This window comes from Accipiter gentilis, chromosome 4, assembly GCF_929443795.1.
Source record: "Accipiter gentilis chromosome 4, bAccGen1.1, whole genome shotgun sequence".
NCBI lineage: Eukaryota > Metazoa > Chordata > Aves > Accipitriformes > Accipitridae > Astur > Astur gentilis.
This window is the reverse complement of record NC_064883.1, coordinates 20,077,032-20,098,548: the sequence shown is the minus strand read 5'-3', so window position 1 is coordinate 20,098,548 and position 21,517 is coordinate 20,077,032. Positions and strand designations below refer to the sequence as shown.

General features: G+C 36.7%; 1 protein-coding gene across 6 annotated transcripts in view; it reads right to left on the bottom strand.

Annotated features, from left to right (window-relative positions):
• SLC25A13 (solute carrier family 25 member 13) overlaps positions 1 to 21,517 on the bottom strand; it is a 105,120-nt gene that overhangs the window by 24,961 nt on the left and 58,642 nt on the right. For all 6 annotated transcript variants that reach the window (XM_049798832.1, XM_049798833.1, XM_049798829.1 and 3 more), the window contains 8 exons: positions 20,725 to 20,871; positions 19,018 to 19,156; positions 18,092 to 18,185; positions 17,836 to 17,920; positions 15,553 to 15,637; positions 14,941 to 15,099; positions 8,029 to 8,081; positions 5,962 to 6,042 (listed from right to left, as the gene is read on the bottom strand). In XM_049798832.1, the coding sequence (XP_049654789.1) occupies positions 5,962 to 6,042; positions 8,029 to 8,081; positions 14,941 to 15,099; positions 15,553 to 15,637; positions 17,836 to 17,920; positions 18,092 to 18,185; positions 19,018 to 19,156; positions 20,725 to 20,871 (843 nt within the window). The remainder of the gene's footprint in view (positions 1 to 5,961; positions 6,043 to 8,028; positions 8,082 to 14,940; positions 15,100 to 15,552; positions 15,638 to 17,835; positions 17,921 to 18,091; positions 18,186 to 19,017; positions 19,157 to 20,724; positions 20,872 to 21,517) is intronic.

Here is a 21,517-nt window from a genome sequence, read left to right as displayed (position 1 = left end):
ATTAAAACTGTGACCCATTATTTCTTGGTCACATCATAAATTACTGTGACATCATAAATATCTTCCTTTTTCTCATAGAAAGCTAGATTTTAATTCCTGATTTAAGTTTGAGGCTTTGTTTTGGGGGTTTTTTTGGAACCTGCACTCATAAACACTAAAATATTTTACTGCCAGTAGAAAAAGGAGTAATAGGAGAAAGGGATGTGTAATAAAATATAATTGTCAAAACAAATACATGTTTTAAACTGTAATGTATGTTCATATAAAATTTTGCAGTCATTATTTTTAATATAATAGGAAAAAAAAAGAATACATTTCAAATGGAAAGAATATTAAGTATGCTTGTTGGAAAAAAATAGGCTTTTTAAGAGTTCAGAACTGTTCGGTTCTACAATCAGAAACATATCAACCTAAACCTATGCATCCCTTCTTGTTCTACAGTTTGAAAAATTCCCTCTCTCTCGCTCTCTTTCTTTTTTTTAGGGGAGAAGGGAAATGAAAAGGAAGAGGAGAGGGGAAGCAAAATGGAAAAACACCTCTAATTTGTTATGAGAAAATACCTCTGGAAAAAAATTAAAATTACCTTAGCCAATCCAAAAAGAAAATTCAAAACAGAGTGAAATCATGTTCTGCATAACTCCTTACTGCTTTCAGGAAAGGCCAGTTTAAACAGGTATGACTGTGTGAAAATTTGAGCAAACTACTTTTAAAACATCCAAACCTGCAAGGAAATGTGGGGTGAGGTCAAAGATAAGCAGGAACTGGACACCAGGCACTTCCCCACCCTTTGGTACAATCTCTTGGAAGGGCTATCATGTTACTGTATGTTACCTTCCCAAACTTCATTACAAGGCTTAAATCTAAGATTAGATGAAAATTAATCGGAGACAATTAAAACAAAGCAGTGTTCAAATACAACAGGTTTGCAAATGTGAAGTTAAATTGAAGTCCAGATCTAGCTGCATTTTTTTGTACCAGAAGTTTACAATTAGTTTAAATTATTTTCAGTATGCTGAAAATAACTCCAATTACAGTGGTTCAGAGGAGAAAACTACACTTTAAAAATACCTAATTAATTATAGTATATTCTTTTACATTATATTAATTATATTAAATAGACTTTAATTAATTTATTTAAAAACATAAATTTTATGTAAAAAGAAAAGAGCTTTTAATTTAATCAAGGAAAAAAAAATTATCAGGAGCTTCTGAACTTTTCCTTAAACAAGAAATGTGAATGTTGGGCTTTTACACATGCAGGTAGAACTCCCCTTGAAAGTAATGCCTGACTACAAGGAGAACAGACCTTCGAGAACAAATCTATTAAGAGTTCAAGAGATGTATGCCATTTGCTTTCAAAGCTAATATAAGCAATCATCAAGAAGACCATGATTGCTTAACTATCTCAATAAACTATACCAAAACTTTTCTATGTGATAGCAGTTGTTCTTTTTTCAGATATACATGCAGAGATATTTTTTTTTTCCCCCTGGAATACATAATGCTCAGTTTCATTCTACCCATAGCTCAGTCTTCTTTGCCAAACAGAATAGAATTTTATGAGATTTATGTTTCTGAATAATGAAAGCAATAATGACACCTTCAGTCTCCTTTAGCCTACAACTTGCAAAAATTTAGACATTTCTAAGTAAGAGATCTAAGAAGTGTGGGAATTGCAGTCCGTACACCCTCTACCTGCACTGCATTGCCACAGAGAAAATGCAACTCAGATGTGGACTTATCTTTATTACTCTCTGAAACATAAAATAGATGTTGTAAGTAGCTTTATAAAACTATTTGTACTGGATCACTTATTCAGCACAACTCAATTGGAATTTCACATCATATTCCTTTATAAGAATTAATTCTGGACAGGATTTTGCACTTTCTAGATGAACTCCATCTTAACCGTATCTAATTTTTATGTTCCATAGCAGAGCTGAGGTTGTCCAAGCAGGTCCAATATGTTTTAACTTTATTACGATTACTATAAAGTCTCTAGAAATATGCCTAAAATTGTACTGACAACTTAAATAAAAGCAGATCTGTACGGGGTCTGTAATTGTACTGTGCTACATGATTTAAACTGGCTAATAGTGAGCACACACTGAGCAGCTGTGAAGGAAAAGACTGTGTGTGGAAAAGGAAAGAGGAGGGAGAGCAGAAGCAAAGGTTAATAAAGCAAAATGCTTTTTTTCTTGCTGAAAATTAAGCCTCCGATTTACCTATATAATTGTATTACTATATGCAGACAAGGCAACATATATTATACAACTATTTCTTTTTAGTCATGCTATACTTCTGTTTTTCTTAATATTTTTGTGTGTGTTTTATGATTACTCTTTATTTTGCATCTTTGCATCTCCTTCCTGGTTACTTCCAGACACACAACGTAAATTTTTCAATTAAACATGGAACTGCTTTATTTAAGGAACTAAACGAAATAACTGTCTCACCTAAAAGCTTAGTGTTAAAGAAACAACTCAAAACCACCAAAATAATATTTATGCCACTTTTACAAACAACATTTTCAACTGGTTAATATAACTAAAAAAATAAGAATAATAACAGTGCTGTATCAAAAAAAATCAGGTTACTTTTAACAGAAGCTTTTAAGTGAATTAAGTTTAAAAGAAGCAAGCAGCTAAACTCGGTATGACTAGTGATTATTTTTTATTTAAAATATAAAATAAATTGAAAGACCATGAAAAAAACCTTACAGAAACTTCAAGATTATTGCCACTGTAAAAAAAAGATTTCAAGTTGTACTTACAGCTTACCCAAGATCATCCCTTTATTAAAGAATCCCTGAAGGTAAGTTACAGCATTAGCAGAAATCAAACCTAGTATATTTGTGCACTTTTTCCTTCAAGGAGGTTACATCAGATTTGTGGTTTAGATGCTCAGCAGATCCTAGCTCTACAGTATCATTACAATATGTCTTGGAACCAAAGCTTTTTACTAGTCTAATAATGATAAAGGCTATATAGGATTCATATGAGAAATGAGAGTCCTAAATGAACAGCAGAGACCAGAGTTCATGGTGGGTGTCAGGCATTGTGCAAATCTGGAAGTTACATATATGTAATTTTTATGGATAACAAACACCATAGTCAGTAGGAAAATTTCTTACAAACAAAGGAGATGGAAATTTTGAGTTAGTAATTTACATAACAACCTTCCTTAAGATTCTGTATAAAAATATAGAGGTTATACTTTTAATTATGTTCTTGGGGGTCTCAACAAAAAAAAATAATCTCAACCAACCTATCACTTTCATCTTCACATAATAAAAATCTATGAAACAGGCTGTTAACTGAACTAAGTGCCAGGAGGTCATGAAGTAAAAGATCTTTCTATTTTCTTCTTCTCTTCTTTTTTTTTTTTTTTCCAGGAGAGAAAACAGTTTACAAAACAGAAAAAGACTTGTTCAATGAAACAATCAGCTTTAGTTACAAGTGCAAAAGTCAGCCATGTGTACTAATTCTCAGTAATTATGATGCAAAGTGAACTCCTTGGGGACTTAAAAGTCAACGCCTGGCAATGGTTGGGCAAACAGCGGAGTGGAGCTACTCAGGTGATACTGACCCCTTCAAAGCCCTTTGTGTTACTGAACAACCCAAACCATCCAAGTTATCTGCTCAGTCCTCCAGTTCTAAGGTATTAATGCTATACTGTACTCACAGGGCTGGTATTTAAAACATTAAAATGTATTATGCATCCCAGCACACAGCCCTTCCATAAGCAATGGATACACTCCAAGGAAACAGAACCACTGAAGAAGGAAAATTTAACATCTGTGTTTGTAACACAATCACAGCTGAGAATTAGATACTCAGAGCAGAAAGGTGATAGGGCAGGTGTCTTTTATGAAATTCATCTTAGTTGGCTGCCCCTTTTTAGACTCTTAACACATCATGCGCTCCTGTCTTCTTGCCTCCCACATAAGCGATTGCTACATTGTGAAATGAGGTAAAAATCCAAGACTGAAAATTTTCAAAAGCATTCAACAGTATCCTTCCTTTTTCCACAGTGAAATCGCAGCTTTCACATTGGCTTAAACAGGGACAGAAAGTTAGGCCAATACAACACTGAAATCTATAGGAAAAAGCCTGTCTTTGGCATATTGTATTTTATGCATGTGTTTATACCATGACAGAAAAATTCACCCCTAAAAACTAGGCACCACTTGTAACGATAGTCTCTGTTGCTAGTCTGAATTGGGTTTAAAATTACAAAAAAACCCCCCAAAGACCACCTGCAGAAAAGACAAGTTGCAACCCATCTACCTGGCACCAGACTATGCCCTTAAGTGGAGCACTCCAGTTAAAAGAAAACTCAAAGCATTCTGCCACCACATGTCTACTGCTACAACTTTATGCAGCATCTCATTGTTAATATATATTTCAAATACCAAATAGGACAAGCCAACATTTACAGCACGTTTAAAATACATCTCAAACCACCTATCTCTTAAAGCAGATCCTTAGTTTACAATGAACTACTGGCAAAAAGCTTGCTGCAGCATTCTCATGAATGACAGCTCTCTGTAAAGAGTGCTTTTTGTACTGCATTAAAAAATTCACAGCAGTCTGTAAAAATAAAAACCCTAGATCAAATGACATTTTAAATGAAAATTTTGCTGAATTCTCTATGGGTGCTATGTTCATAAGACGTTTTATTAGTGTAAGGGGCAAATACTTTTTACTCTGCAAGCACTTTATTGCATTTTTCCTTCATTTACAGCATGCTTTTTATTTAGAGCTTTAGAGACCCACATTCTTCTCTCCCTCCCCTTCTTTTTTTCTCCCCCGAATGCTCCTAAAGTTACAGAACAAGGGGATCCTACCTGGCAGTCTACAACAGGTCAGTGATCAAACAGAAGGAGCAGTCAGACACCAGCCAAATCCTGCCCCATCTCCTGAGAATTATAGAAAGCCAGGGCTTCTCAGTCTGCAATACAACCTAGCCATTGCACCCTGAGGCTCAGATAATCATAGTACGCTCTCTACAAGCACATACAGCACAAATCTCTGCACCTACTGAGGTTAAGACACAAGCATTTGTTTTTAAGTTGCTGCTCACTGTAGTTTTTGACACAGGTAGAAGCAGCTTGAAAATGTGACCTCATCTGTCTTATGACAGCAGAAACAAAGATAGATTGAAAATATACCAACATTGCTCTGCCCCAGTGATCAAAGCCGGTTTAAATAAACAGTGTTCTTTATCTGTAAAGTGCGCTGGTCTTTGAACAACTATTCATTTTACCTAAAGTATTTACATTTGCTTGAACAAAATCAATACACCAGATAAAGTAAGCTGTGATATGAACAGACAGAACTAGATCAAACCATGAAGTATTATCATTTACCCAGTAATATGCCAGTTGTTCATTAAGATACTACTTTGTGCAAGCAAAACACTCTTAAAAATTTAGTGGGTTTTAAATACAGCCTACATTCAGGAATGCATTATGTACTGAGTTAACATTACACAGCCTACGTCTGCTATGAACTCAAAGAAGCATGAGTAGTTTTTGCCATTTCAAAAAGCCAGTATCACTGTAAAAAGTGAAAATTAGTGGGTGCAATAACACATCGGAAAGAAGTGACGTGGCAGAGTGGGTGCCACAAAGTAGTAACTCATTATTACGTTCTGGAAAGGTTAGCATGAATCCTCTTTAGGCTATAAGCTACAGCCAACATGAATAAAGACAGATTCTTTATTAAGGAAACAAACTCTAAGCTGTGAGAATTATACAGCGCAGTTAAAAGACACGATGCACAGAAACATTTACCCTTTCATCAAGAACGGCTGGCCTATCTAGGAAAGAATTGAGATGCTCTAGTAGAGTCTGCTCTTGAACTGGATCTGTGGTTAAACAGAAGTCTTAGTCCACATAGTTAATCTTACACACCGCACTTTCATGAATCTCATATGAAGGAAATTAAAGATACTTACACAGCCACCAGCAAGAATTTCTGCAGCCAGTGGGACAGAGCCATCTTTAGTCATAAACTTATCTCTCACAAAATCATTAACCTTAAAAAACAAACATTTATGAAAGCTGATAAATTAAAAAAGGTTGGAGAAAACATCAGCTGCAAATTCTGTGCAACTGAAAATGCAAATATATCTGTGAAGCTACCAAACTAACAGATATCAAACAAATCTTAGATTTTATATGAAATATTGTAAAGCTATGTTCTTCTTTCTAAGATTTGCAGCACAATTCAAATATTTATTACTGAAAAAGATAACAATCACTAATGAAGTCATTCCCTCAAAATTAATGATAAAATCACTTAAGATTTTAGAAATGCTCACTACATTTAAAAATTTAAATATAATTTCAAATTAATATCAGAATATTCAATAATAAGTTTTAACACAATAGTAACGCAATTAATAGCATTAAGTACTTTTTATAAAATGCATACTACAAGCTTTGGTGAATACTAGCTTACCATTGAATAACCAATACATTACGATTGGGTTATAGTAAGAAATTCTTCAGTGCCTTAAAATCATTCAAGAAATAACAAAATTACAGAATCAAAACACTTAGGAAAAAAACTTCATGCAAACAAGTTCCTTTCTTACCAACACTACACTGCATGCTCATATTATCTCCTGTTGCACTGGAATTAAACATATAGGAACCACAAAAACAAAAGCCCTCCAAATCCAATAAACAATTAACCATTTTTGCTAAGAAGTGAAACCAAAAGCCTGTGCTACTTACAAACAAGCAGATGAGCTGAACAAGTTGAATAAGCTTGTTACATTTTGGAGCGAGTCCAAAAACAAGTTTTCAGTAAGATTCTTAAATGTACATATATGTACCTGCAGGTGACTTGCATGCCATTTGTAATGTTCACAAGTCAGATATAAACAGCTGCTTTGTGCTTTTTGTAATTAAGTTTGTGTCAAGCAAAAATCATAGAATGATAGAATTGTTCAGGTTGGAAAAGACCTTTAAGATCATCCAGTCCAACCACTAACCTAGCACTGCCAAGCCCACCACTAAACCATGGCCCCAAGCATCACATCTACAAGACTTTTAAATACCTCCAAGGATGGTGACTCAACCACTTCTCTGGGCAGCCTGTTCCAATGCTTTACAACCCTTTCGGTGAAGAAATTTTTCCTAATATCCAACCTAAACCTCCCCTGGCACAACTTGAGGCCCTTTCTCCTCATCCTATCACTACTTACTTGATAGGAGAGACCAGCACCCACCTCACTACAGCCTCCTTTCAGGTAGTTGTGGAGAGCGATAAGGTCTCCCCTCAGCCTCCTCTTCTCCAGACTAAACAGCCCCAGTTCCCTCAGCCGCTCCTCAGAGGACTTGTGCTCCAGGCCCCTCACCAACCTGGTTCCCCTTCTCTGGACACGCTCCAGCACCTCAATGTCTTTCCTGTAGTGAGGGGCCCAAAACTGAACACAGCACTTGAGGTGCGGCCTCACCAGTGCCGAGTACAGGGGGACAATCACCTCCCTGCTCCTGCTGGCCACACTATTTCTGATACAGGCCAGGATGCCACTGGCCTTCTTGGCCACCTGGGCACACTGCTGGCTCGTATTCAGCCGGCTGTCGACCAGCACCCCCAGGTCTTTCTCTGCCAGGCAGCTTTCCAGCCACTCTTCCCCAAGCCTGTAGCGCTGCATGGGGTTGTTGTGACCCAGGTGCAGGACCCGGCACTTGGCCTTGTTGAACCTCATACAATTGGCCTTGTCCCATCGATCCAGCCTGTCCAGATCCCTCTGTAGAAACTTCCTACCCTTGAGCAGATCCACCCTCCCTCCCAACTTGGTGTCATCCGCAAACTTACTGAGGGTGCACTTGATTCCCTCGTCCAGATCATTGATAAAGATATTAAACAGAACTGGGCCCAATACTGAGCCCTGGGGAACACTCTGCATTGCTGCTGACACATTAAGGATAAAAATCCTTACTGCCCTAATTGTAATTAGATGGACTTTACAACGTGGAGAAATGTGAAAACAATCCATTTGCAAACTTACAGTAAGTTTTATGGCCTTCTCTGGTGCTACTCCTAATAGCTGTGGTAACAGACCTGTAACATGGAAATAGAGAATTCATTGCATCAAGTAACTTGGTATTAACTAAACAAATCAACCAATAGATATAGAGATCACGATCTAGAAATGGGCAATTTTTACAGCAATTTTGTGTTCTTGTATTTAATGAGAATACTTAAACATTTCATTTTGAGAACAAACTGTGCTACCACTTCAAGTGCTATGACTGTCTATACCTATTTGTTTCTTTAGCTTTTTTAAATGTGATATTAGCTCACTTTTAACACTAATCTAGATTTGCCAACTACGTTTCAGTACTCCTAAACTAACATTTTCTGCATCTTCACACAAAAATTAAGACTATCTAATTAATTTTGTGAGATACACGATGCATCCACTTCAAAAATCATGAGAGCAGTACCTTTTTCTGGCAAAACCAATGGCATTAGATAGCAGGACCCAAGAGGATAGGAATCAAAATAATGCAAAATATTCAAACATGCATGATTACATTCTTGAGCTCTTTGTGCAGCCAACTCACCAGTTCTTAAAGCAAAGGAAGTTATGCTGCTTTCTTCCCAGGTATGGAATTTCCTAATTTATTTTGCTAGATGTGATACACTAGAGAACTGGAAGTGGGAATCTCTGACTGCTGGCTTCACTTGCCTGAAGTGAATGGTCGATATTTTGTGAACTTCTGGATGACACAACCTAAAAATATGCCAAGCTTACCAACTAAGCCTGGGGCTAGAATGGTGTTGCCAGCATTCATCAGCATAACAAAATTAGGACACCATTCAGAAATGTGAGAAAAATCACCCTGGCTACAGTTTCTGGTGCATACCCCCTTTGTTTCAGTAGCTCAGGCAGAAACTTTGGATACTTTCTACAAAGCCTGACATTTTCACCTCTCCATGATTTTCTGGGGAAAAAGACAACAATTAAGGTTCCACATCTAAGAGCTAACTTGCCAAAAAGCATTTCCTAAAGAGCTGAACATCAGAATAACAAATAGAAAGATGTATGTGCACTGGATTAGTGTATTCTTCCATCCTGCTGCTATCCATCAGCTTTACTGGTTACTACTGATGCTCTTATAAGGAAATGACATTGGAGAATAGCGCCACTTGGGTTGTGGTAGCAGGAGGGCCAGCCATATTTATATATTAATGCCTTTAAAATTTTGCACCTGTATTAGCATTTTTGTTTTTCAAGTGTCAAAAAAAATAATTGCATATATAGTTGACGTACATACACACCTAACATTTACACAGAACAATTATGTTGAATTATGATCATATGGCTGAATATTCAAACAAAGAATACGATAACGCTAAGTTCATATGCAGTTGCTCAAAAGAAGAGATTCTGCAGAGTAAGTTAAATTTCAAAATTTGAATTTCTTAAACAGTTTTAGTTGCACAGGTGACTTGAATCCAGACTTCAATGAAAAACCATTAAGATAGTCAGAATTGTGTAATTAAATACTACAAATTCTACAGCACTATGAAGAAAACACAAGGATATACAATGAATAGGATTTTTTTCAGTTTTAGCCTTATACAGACAAAATTATCTTTATAACTGCTATGATATTCACATCTTGCTATAGGACGTGTGTGGCCTTGTATAGACATTATGGCTAATGAACTTTCTATCTTCGGAGATTAAAAAACATTCCATTTACTTTACAAGCACAGTACCTGATCCTAAATCTAATCCAGTAGAATTAGAGCAGGTCTGTAAGCAGATATGTAATTCCAAAAGAACCTGGAGATCATTAATTTTAAAATCACATATACATATATTACTGCACCTAAGCTAAATATAACATGACTTTGAAGTTATAGCATATCAAATGAATTACAGAAAAAGACATTCTAAAATATCAAGTTATAAAATTATAATATTAGTCCAGTTGGGAGATGTGTATGAACCTCCAGTTTTAGAAGCAACATGAGCAGGACAAATCAAATTGATTTTCACTAGACTGATCTGAAGACCGCCTTTCTACCATTTTTCAGCTCCTAAGACTTTGCACTTGTAAAGGTACTTGTGAAAATGGAGAAAAACATGTTTATTTTGGCACAAGTGGTTTTTTTCCCCATCTGGTCCATTCCTTTTGCACTCAAATCTGAATGGGACTGTTACAACTCAAAACTTTCCATAAAACGTCAATATAGAAGAGAAAGATTAAAAAGAACAGGTAGAAGTTACCAAAAAAAAAAAAAAAATCCCAGCAACAAAAAAAACCCCAAAACCTACCTGAACCGCCAAAAACCCAGGGCATTATTTTCTTTTTGTCTCTCTACTTCACACACAATTTTAGAGTATGAAAGTGCTTTTTAAGTTTAATTACAGATAATGCCATGCATGTTTACTGCAAGATAGCATACAGTATTCTAAAAAAGGCAGCATTAATTTTAATACTATATTTTATAGCCTTGCCAGATACCACCTCGGCCTTAGGAAGGTAGAGGGACTCTTCATTTGCTCTCATACCTATGTAATAAAGCTATCTGTAAGTAGTACCTATGCATTCTATATGTTATGACCATCAAAACTAAATTCTCTTTTCTTTACTGTTTTGATGAGAGCCCTGAAACACGGTTGAAAGATTTCTGAACATGATAAAGATGGTAAGTTTTAGAAGAAAGCAAGCACATCAAGGGACACATATGAAGATGTCATTTTTCTGTTGGGGTTATCCTGACACGCTGGGAATTTTTCAGTGTTACTATGCATTAGCAGATCAGCAGTATGACACATACACAGATGTAGGACAGTCTTAGAAATGTCTGACAATGTCTTAAAAATGTATGCCTCTTATAACATCAGAGAATAACTTTTTGCACATAGGCAGCCTACTAGTATAGTATGTAGCAAATGTTACTCAACACATTTTTATATATCCAAGGCTTTTTAGTAGCAATTACCATGTACCACTTCATATTTGACACACTGTCGTAGTAGGACTCTATGGGCAGGCGAGGGTATATGCAAGAGAAAGCACCAAGAGCTACAGTCAGTTTGCAACATCATACAAGTTACTTTCTGAAAGCTGTCTAAATACATCGTGAATATACATGCAATAGCTCGTCCAGCCCAGCTGCAGTGACGGCATCCAGTAAAAGAAAAAAAAAAAAAAAAAAAAATCTTACTTGGCCGAAGTATTTTTTCAGACATCTAAAAGTGAAACTTCAGTTTCACACTATGTAATGGATGTGACTTTCCCTTCATAGTAGAAAAAAACACTGGCTGAAGGAGTTGTTGCTTGGCCTAGGTAAAATATTTGAAACCATTTGGACATCTGACAGAAAGGCAGTACAGAATACTGCCAATTTTTTCTATTACAGGATTCACACAATAAATTGGACAATTAATCACCAGTTGCCATTCAAGCACAGCTCCCTCAGACTAGAAGTGGGGTGTTTCTTGAAGATTTTGTGCTTCGACAGAACTTTGGGTAAGAATAGGTTTGTACTTCCATTCTAAAAAAATTGTGCTTCATTGCATACTTCTGGAGGAAAGCTTCTGCCATGGTCTTGTATCATTAGCATGGGAGTCCAACAGTAATAAGGAAGCTGGATCATGAATGAATGATTAAAATCTAAGATTAGAGGGCATCTGGAGTCACTGCAGTGCTAGAAGCACCATCAGAAGAAATAAAACTAACAAGTTCCTTAACAGTTAATGATCACTGATGACAGTCTTCTGCAGCATTTCCTGTCTTTTTCATCCTCTAGGAGAAGTAGCATTAACAGCATGGCTACTGAACATTTTCATGAGCTACATATTATCTCTGGTACTTAAATTTCCCATAAAACTTCCATCAAGTATAGTAGAAATAACCTCTACTAAATGCACTGCTTAAGACTGTGAAACATTCTGTGACTCATCAGGTGGACTTCTGATTAAAATAATATTAAGAAATATATGTGACCTTATCTGTTGGAAGAGATGTTGACAAATTGCAGCTTCCAAAATTTTCTTATATTTGCAAATACATAAATACCTGTGAGTTTCTAAATATGTATTTCAGGGATAAATGTAGTCACAACAGTAAATTATAGGTACATGAGATGAGTATTCTTTTCAGCCATGCTGAGAAAGCGACAGATGAAAAATGTATCTCAGACGTACAGTCTTAAAAAGCCCGAATCTAACAACACAGCATTCAAATAATGCATATTATTAAGATTCTACAGAGGTTTGTATCATGTTTGGAGGGTTTTTTTGAATCAAAGTATCTTCTCAGCGAAAATACTGATTATCCTTAGAATCTAATTGACATTAAACAAAATTTAGTGCTCTCTTTATATCCACAAGATGGTGTAATTTATCCTTATCTGAGATGGTGGTTTAGAATACGGTGGTTTTGCCCTTTTCAAATTTGGAATAAAATAATGACAAAAAAAAGAAAAATCAGTTCACTTTATTGGATGGAAATATGTGCCTTGTATTAAAAATACCATCTGAAATGGCTGAGTTCGGAGTAGGGTTTATAATTCCTGTTTGCTTTCTTGCAGTGCGTCATGACAAAGAGACCACTGCTCCAAATGCTTCTATTATAATTTTTTTAAAAGGTTTTGCATCACTATTCAGCTAAGCAGGAGAAGTCTACCAATGACTACTCCCTCCTCCTCTGGGGAAAACCCCCTGCATTTACTGAACTCTGAATGCACCACAGTGTAAGAAAGAATTCCACTTACTGATGAACAGCAAAAAGTAATGTACTCTAGTTTGTCTTACCCAGTGTAGTATTTAAGACCAGAACAAGATGATTCTTGTTATAAGTTTACTGCATTAAATTGGGTCAATATACTAAACTATAAAATGTTAATTTCAAATTTTCTTGTCCTCTCAAGCTTACCCGGAAACCTTCATTCTGCACTCAGTTGCTCAACTTTCTCCATCATCATCTCCTTAGACAGCAAGCAACAGTCCAAATTTACAGAACTGCACAGAGGAAGCTCCACATTTGCAAGGAGTATTCTCTATTTGACTCTTTAAAAAGAGAAGTTAAATCAGGGTGCCCTTTAAGTAGAGGATCTGTAGAAATGCAGGTCTCAATTTGCCTCTGAAATGATGGTGTTCTTTGCCATCACACGATTTCTACTATATAATCCAGAATCAAGATTATTGCCCTGGGTTTAGAAGTTCAGCTCCACCAAACTGTCTGAGATTTCACTATTCAGTACTCCTTGGAGGACTGAAAACTAGTGAAGGGGATGGAGAACAGAAGGACAAACTATACTGATGAAGGTTCCTGAAGTTCCCCAATTTGGCAATGAAAAAATCACTCCAAAACCACGACAAGCAAATAGAGTTAATATGCATTTATGACATTACTGAGGGGTTTTTTTCCCCAGATGAAAAAATCACTGTGCTTCAGAGTTTCATTAAGACAGAAGCAGATAATACTGGAATTCCGCATATTTATTCTTTCAGGATCCTGGAAGGAACAGACATACATTTGCAGGGAATACATTTTGTTCTTTAGCCAATAACTGGGACTTCTTACGATTCTGATTACTATACTTATGAAATAGAAACCATGTCAATACTCTTTATTAAATTATTAGGCCTACTCAAAAAATTGCCTCAAACAGTCAATAATAACAGTCTCTTCCCATCTCCAATTGTGCTGAAATAATTACAAAGTCTGTATATTGCAGAGCAGCTACTTAGCCAACATCCAGTAACTCAGGTCATATGTTAAAGAGTGCACATTATCACACCACTTAGTTTTAATGTAGTTTCACACATCGTCTTATAAACGGTTACTTTTTTTTTCAGGTGCATATAGCTTTCCCGGATCATAACAGTAATTTACTGAAATCCTCCATTCTTCATTCCTGATTCTTATTTTCAAAAGTTAAAAAAAGTTTTTAAGCAACTCAGCTAAAGATGAAATAAGTAATGCAAGTTTCAAATCCTCCCCAATGACTACGGCAGAGGGGGATAACAGATCTCAATAATTGGGATACCAGAAATATAATTTGCTTTATCTCTATGACAGAGAAGAACTGCAGTCTCATGCAGTAGTTTATGATTCTTTGACTACTTCTGTGTTACCTGAACTTACACCATTGATGCCAGAACTGGGACAAGGACAAAATAAAAAAGCGCCACCATCTAACTGCAGGCACTTACCTAAAATACCCAAAGTGAGGATGATTTACATCCTGAACAGAGCAAATGAGCTTTTGGAGCTTTCTCCATTGACTACAAAGGGAGCTTGGAACAGCTAACTTCATAACTTGTGTGTGTTGATTACATATATAAAGCTAAGTGGCTTGAAGCCCAGCTAACCTCTCTGGCTGACTCAACAATCACAAACTAAGGAGAGGCATACATAAAACCTGATAAAGATGACTATTCCCAATGATTAGTGAAGCACATGCAACTGGTTCAGAGAGACCTTTTTGTCATGAAAGACATCACTAAAAGAGACCTGGTTAATAACAAGGTACCACATTTCTCTATGTTTTTATATTTTTAAACAGAAAGAAAACAGATAAGAAGGAACACAAACAAAAAAAACAAAACCAGATGATCTAACTTCTTATCAAACAGGACAAAGCATTCTTGGTATTAAGGACTGCTAAGGAAATAAAAACTTGACTAACAGTATACTTTTGCTGTAGGAAATTGCTATTGTTGCCCTATTGCAGGTGAGGAAGGAAGGGACAGAGAGTTCCTAGAATGTTCTCATTACAGTGAAGTTTTAATTATCAAGAAGTTTGCAAACACTTCATCTGTAACAGAGTAGAAGCAAAAGCACAAACCAGGCAAAAATTGAAGTCTCAACAAAAAAAGCTTAAAAATCCAGAGGCCCACTGAACTTTTATTAGTATCTTATCATTAGTATATACCACCTTTTAAACTTACCTCTATAAAGCCCAAAGAAACCTTCATAACGTAGCACTTTCTTGAAGCAATCAAAGCTGTTTTTATACATAAGTTCTCCCACAAAAGAGCCTGTAGAGCGCTGGTTTTGCATTCGAGTTTTTACCAAATCAATTGGGTAGACTGCAGTGGCTCCAACAGCTGCAAATAAAAATCAAGCTATAAGAAAACATGATTTTGCATTTGCCGTGTTTGACTGCCACAGTCATCTTCCACATTTACATCTCAAGTATCACTTGTATCTTTTTTCCTCCACTATATATTCTGGATACATTAAACTACCTCCTAGTTTTAACCAAAAGCACTTCCTGGCCCTACATCACTATTAATCTGATTCTTCTGAAACTGGTTTGGTCACAAATGAAATAGCAACACCATCTGCAAACTCCAATAGCTCGTAAATTCCAAAACTCTTGTAGACCAGATGACCCCTTCCCCTTCAATCTTATAGTCAACCCATCCCTTAGACACAGCTCCAAGGGAAAAAATGAGAAGCCTTCCACACTTAAATGAAAGGCAGAAAGGGAAGAAGGGCAGGAGAAGAAAAAACCGAAACAGTGAAGATGAATATTCTTTTGCTCAGCCATGACTAACCTCCAGCAACCGAACCAAGGGCAAATCTGTATGCCGATTCTGCAATCTGGATGAGAATAGGTCGAGACACATCACCTGAAGCTTTCTGTCAAGACAGGATTTAAAAGGAAAGACAAGAAAAAAAATCAGAACATTGTATTTCATGAGAGAACATCTCATGATCAGACAGAGATAAATATACAGATACCTGGAAAAAAATCCCACCATAAACTGGAGATTTTGTTTTCAACTACTATTTCTTTTCCACTGATTTCTAAGTGCTGTATAATGTAGCCTCTTCAGACTGGAATAGCAAAAACAGACTGATACTACAACAAAATTATAAAACTCCAAAATCAATGGTCTAAATGTGCATATGAGGGCACACATATTGCATCACAAGTCATTAATTTTCTACAGCTAAAAGCAACTCCAGTTTGGAATTTCATTCTACTGTTGCCAAAACCAGGTATACCTGTTACTTCTCAGGCCATCAACTATGCAAGCATTGTTCATACATATTAGCCAAAGGAAAATAAGGTTTCATAAAGCAAAACTTAATTTTGCTCACAGTCTATGAGTGCTAGATTCAACCCAATGAAAAATAAATTGCAGAAGTGCTCCAGATTTAAAATTTCTATCTAATGAAAGAAAAGAATTAGGAAAACAGAAGTTCTGCAGGGGCATTAAGCCTTCCATACGTACTATCACTTTTTGTAATACTTTTTTTTTAGGATACTACAAGTAAAAGGACAAAATAAAAATACGGATATATTTTTTCCTGAAAACGTGTTCAAGTTTTAGCTAATGTTCCAGTGTGCATGGAGTTGGCCAGAAAATAAATTGAAGGTATCAGTGTAGCTGAAAATCTTTTCAGTCTTAGCATCAAGCAGCTGACATTAAAGAGGAATTGGACGGAAAAATGAAAAGGTAGGACACATATGCAGAAGAAATTGTAGATTTAAGCAGGTTCATATATCCTAGCCTCTTAAAACAGCATAAATCATACTAGCAAAGACAGTGGCCCCAAAGCAAAAATTGAAGAAGCTGCTACTTTCAGCACCTCATTTTTGGCTACATTTTACTGCCACCTATTGTAACTTACGTTACTTGATATTCAGTCCAATGCAGATGCTTTTAACTCCTTTAGAAGTCTTCTAGGAATAGACGGTGAGCTTTTGGGAGCCAACTCATTTGAATTCATCCCAGCATAGTCAACATTTAGTCACTGCTCAAACAAACATAAAACCGCCACCCTAGATACTGTCTTGGAGTGGTGGTGGGGGTGTTCACATGTAGGGGAGGGAGGAGAAGAAGAAAGAGAAGCAAGAGATGCATGTGTACACACACACACACACACACACCCAGAGGCCTGGCTTATGGTCTGGTAGTCCTAAAAATGTAGCCTGCATCAACTCATTGTGGTCAAACTGGCGTCTCCGCACAGACCCAGAGCAGGAAAAAAAAAAAAAACCAGCAAAAAACCCCTTAGTCTCACAAGACACAAAGTTAAGACTGCCTCAAAATAGAGACAGAGAAAGAGAGAAACAGAAACAGAGGGTTAGTTTTAAATCTATCTGTACAGAAACTTGTGTCAATGAAAATATAAGATATGATAAAATAATATGAAAACTAAAAGGTCAACAGGTTTGACCTTTGAACAACATTCCTTTTCTTTTTTTCTTTTTTTTTTTTTGCCTCAAAGACAACAGAAGTTCATTTGCTGTTATACCATCGAAAGCCTTTAGTTTTTGGAAATGCAGAGAATATTAATGCTTTTACTGAAACTGTAATGGTAGACTAAACATAATCTCTCCTATTTTGATATTCAGCAGAGCTTAAGGCAAAGTAGAGAACACTCTGAAGCCAGGAACTTGCGTGTGTGTTCAGAACAAGGGCTGCCATTTAATAGGCTAGATGCTGAATTTGCTATCCATATTCGAAGCAGGAAGTCTTCTTTCCTCATTAAAAAGAACAGAGAGCAACAGAATCACAAAACATAAACACCTTAATTAGGTATACACCTAATATTTACTGAATGGCTGGGTGACACTCATATACATTTTATCTTTCCAAATTAAATTGCATTTAACCTGTCCAAATGCAGCCCAAGAGAAAGGGGCACAGAGAAGAGATGGAGAGTACGTGACACAGCTTAAAAATAAATTTTAACAAGAAGGTATTCCTCACAGATATTACAGAACACAAGAGAAAAGCAACGTAGCTGACAACACAGAAGGAGGTTGGCTATCTATTTACCTGGCACTGGAAACAGATAATAGCATCATACGCTTCTGTTCTTACCTGCCTCTGAGCCTCAGCCAGGTTGTAAGGCAATGTCCCTTCCTCCAGAGGAGCAATTCTTTCAATATCAGCTAACGTCATGCGCCTGAGGAAATTAATTCAGCTTAGCATTTGCTTAGAGATGGGTTTTCAAATCACAAAAAGTTACCTGCATGTGGCCACTACTACACAATCCTGTTCCCCAATACCACCTCCCACTCCTTCCAAGGAGAGAGGAGGAAAGGAAAGAGAGGAGGACAGATAATTCTCCACTTACCCCCGTGGCTCATATAGATCTGCTAACTGAAACAAGATGTCAACTTCCATGGGTGTAACCTGACCAAATTTCTGAGCTGCCAGAACAAACTCCTCTGCAGCAGAATAAAAATACAGAAAAGAAAAACTAATCAAACTAGAACAAATAATCCAGAGCACCCCAGAGCTGCTTTACATTTTAGTATTAAGTAGAAGATGCTGGTGGGGGAGGGAGAAGGGGAACAAAAGTGACCCACCACAAAAGTGTTTCTGCCACTATGTAAATGTATGTTTTAAATAGTCTATCCTTCATGCAAGTAAGTACAACTCTCTGGTCTTAAAGCTTAGCACTATCAGCAGGATTTAGGATATCTGACATACGGTATCAATCAGTTGCCAGTCAGAGGGAAAAAAAATAAAATAAAAAGCAAACAGAAAAAAACCTCAGGAGTCAAGAGATGTGGAACTTTTCATGCATAGTCCCAGTAGGCCACATTAATGAAACTTTGGCATTGCACAGGGAATTCTCTATAAAAGTGGTTAGATATAGCAGATAACATCTTGTTCCAAGCTTGTAGATCAGCTTACTGTGTCGCCAATACAAGTTTATGGAATTCTTCAACTACCCTTGAAGGTCACTTTAATAGGCTGCCAATTTGGCAGGAGTCCTAGGAAGTTTTTTAAACTTTTAAATATCTTTACATACTTTCCTCACCCTGCCCCCACCACCAGTTTACTAGGACCTTTTTCTGATTGAAACAAAATGAAAAACCTGGAGGGTGGACTCCAACAGGAGTGTACAAAACTGAGTGGCATACCAAGGAATGCTAATGAGGCAGGCTTTCTCCCCCTCCCATTGATTTAAAAGCATACAGATGAGGTCTTTCCCTCCACCCGCCCCAACCAAACACCCAAGGAAACTTCCAGACTGCAAACATTTCTACCAACCCTTAGTGACTTCCACATCTTTTCTATTTCCAGCCAGAGTACTGTAGATCTTTCTAATGAGCTCCATGTTGTTAAGGAGAGAATTAAATCCATTAAAATAAGAAAAGCTGACCTGATGGGAAGTGGTACCTCCAGCAGCCTAGAGTAGAGACAGTAAAAGAAGAAAAGAGTAAAGACACTGTTACAAGACTAAGAAAAATCTTGAAATGAAGGTTTTCAAACAATGTTATTTTACAAGAGCGACAGTAGCGCAGGCTTGCTTTTAAAAAAAACCTGCAAAATAAAGAAAACTATGAAAGATTCTTATGTTACTGAAACTAATCATGACCAGAATGTAAAACTCTCCCCACCCTACAAACCTAAACAAATACATATGCAGGATTATAGCAACATAACCAGTAGTAATTTACAAAGTTCAAGTTTCAGTACTGCTTCACTTGGAAATGTTTCATAAGTTGGCTTATTTCTAGTAATGAGGAAATCTACTTCTACATGTAAAGTATATTACTATACAGAAAATTTCAACAAAATCAAAACATATTCTGAAAAAGGTCAACTGAAACATTTAAATTCACAGGCATTTCAAGTCATGGAAAACCAGCAGTAAGCTCTCAGGCTTGTATCAGGCAGTCAAACAAAATGGGAACAATAAGGTTCAAACAGTTATTCATTCTCAAATGAGAACTGAGCCTAAAACTTTATTTTAAACTGGTGTTGGGTCTGCACACAGCAAAATTATTGAATCAATTCCCTATTTAAAGTATAAGATTGGTGATCAAGCAAATTTCTGAAAACAATGCATATGCTTGCCAAAATTTAATTGATTTTGAGGAAGAATCAAAAATCTTATGTTTTATGAAAGAGTATATGACCCAAGAAAGCTGGTAACAAGACTGAGGAGAGAATCAAGGGAGAAAGTATCAGATCTCATTGTCAGTCCCTAAGTCTTCTGGCTATGCTTTTTGCTGTATGCTTCTTCCAATATTCTGTCCAGAGTTTGCAGTTCTCATCACTTCACACCCCCCCTGGAATTCTCCCTTGCAAGTCAAAGCAGAACAGATTTCTTTAAACATGGATATGGCCAGACTTTGGATTACTTGGAAGGTGCTGTTACAAGTTCCCAAGATTAGAAACTGTGGTCAAAATCAAATGTTTGGGGTTTTTTTTCTTCAGTGAAATTGCAGAATTGTAATATTTAATTTGGTTTATGCACTTCACACTGAAAAAAGTGTACACTCAAGTGTAACAACTATCAGTTAATATATATTGAACATCCTTGGGTGATTCCAGTTCATTCCCATTCACTGTCCCAGGTACTTGGAAATTACACTCAGGAGCTTAGACCTAACATTACAAAACAAGTCCTTTGAGGATGACTTCCTAAGTGGGATGCAATGGTATTTAACATATTTGACACAGTCTACTGTGATGGAATGACTGGAAATAGTCAGGCAAGCTCTACATTTGTAGGCCACTACTAAGGTCCATATACCTGCTTTGTCTTTTGTCTCAGGAGACCAGGAACATTGAGGATACATATTCTGCAATGAGGGTTAACTTTCATATGCGTAGATAATAACTGCTAGACTTAAAAACATGCATCCATAAGCTGAACTACGTGCCACATACAGTGGTTGAGGTACATAAAAAAGGAATCCCACATCTATATCCCAGGTCTTTGCCAGTCGGGATACCAGAACTACTCACAGCTACTAGACATTCTTCTACAAATGGTGTCAGCATGTGTGGCCGGATAGTGACCATAATGTCCCTGAAGTCCATAGCTGTGACTCTTCCAGCCTGAGCGTTGTCTCTCTGCACAAAGGCTTGTTTTGCATGTTCTAACTGTATCTCCTGAAAACACATTAAAAAAAAAAAGAAGTTAGGTTCAAAATCATCACCTTAGTAGTTAGATTTTATATAATGCAATCCTACAAGATATCTCGTATTTAACAAAACACGACAACATGCAATCTAATTTTCCCTGGATATTGGATGTGTAACTTTCAGGCTTTTCTATCAGTGACAAATATGGTCTCTATCACTGAGCTCAATATCTAGGACAACCATCATGACTTCTCTGCTGTCTGGACATTAGGTCATGCAATTCATTTAACTGAGAAATGGAGGACACGTATCAACACACCAGTGCAGGTAATCTCCCACTCATGGAGATTAAAGTGTTCCATGATGTGTATTATCCAGTTTATTGCATGTGTCACAGCAGGTCAAAATACTTTCTGTAAAAGCGTTTGCTACTCATTGAACAAGGATAATGCAATCATCAGAGATCTCCACGTAGACATCCACTAATCTTGAAAGCATTCGCTCAAAAAGCATCCTCATTAAAACAAAGTTATTTGTCTACAAAAGACACCAGCAGTTTAGTTAGAATTCTTTGTATCACAACTGATTAAAGATCAATTCTCAGTATTTCAGCAGTAGTAACAGGCAGAGATCAATCACAAGCATTATCTGATGCAACCACCTGATAATCTCA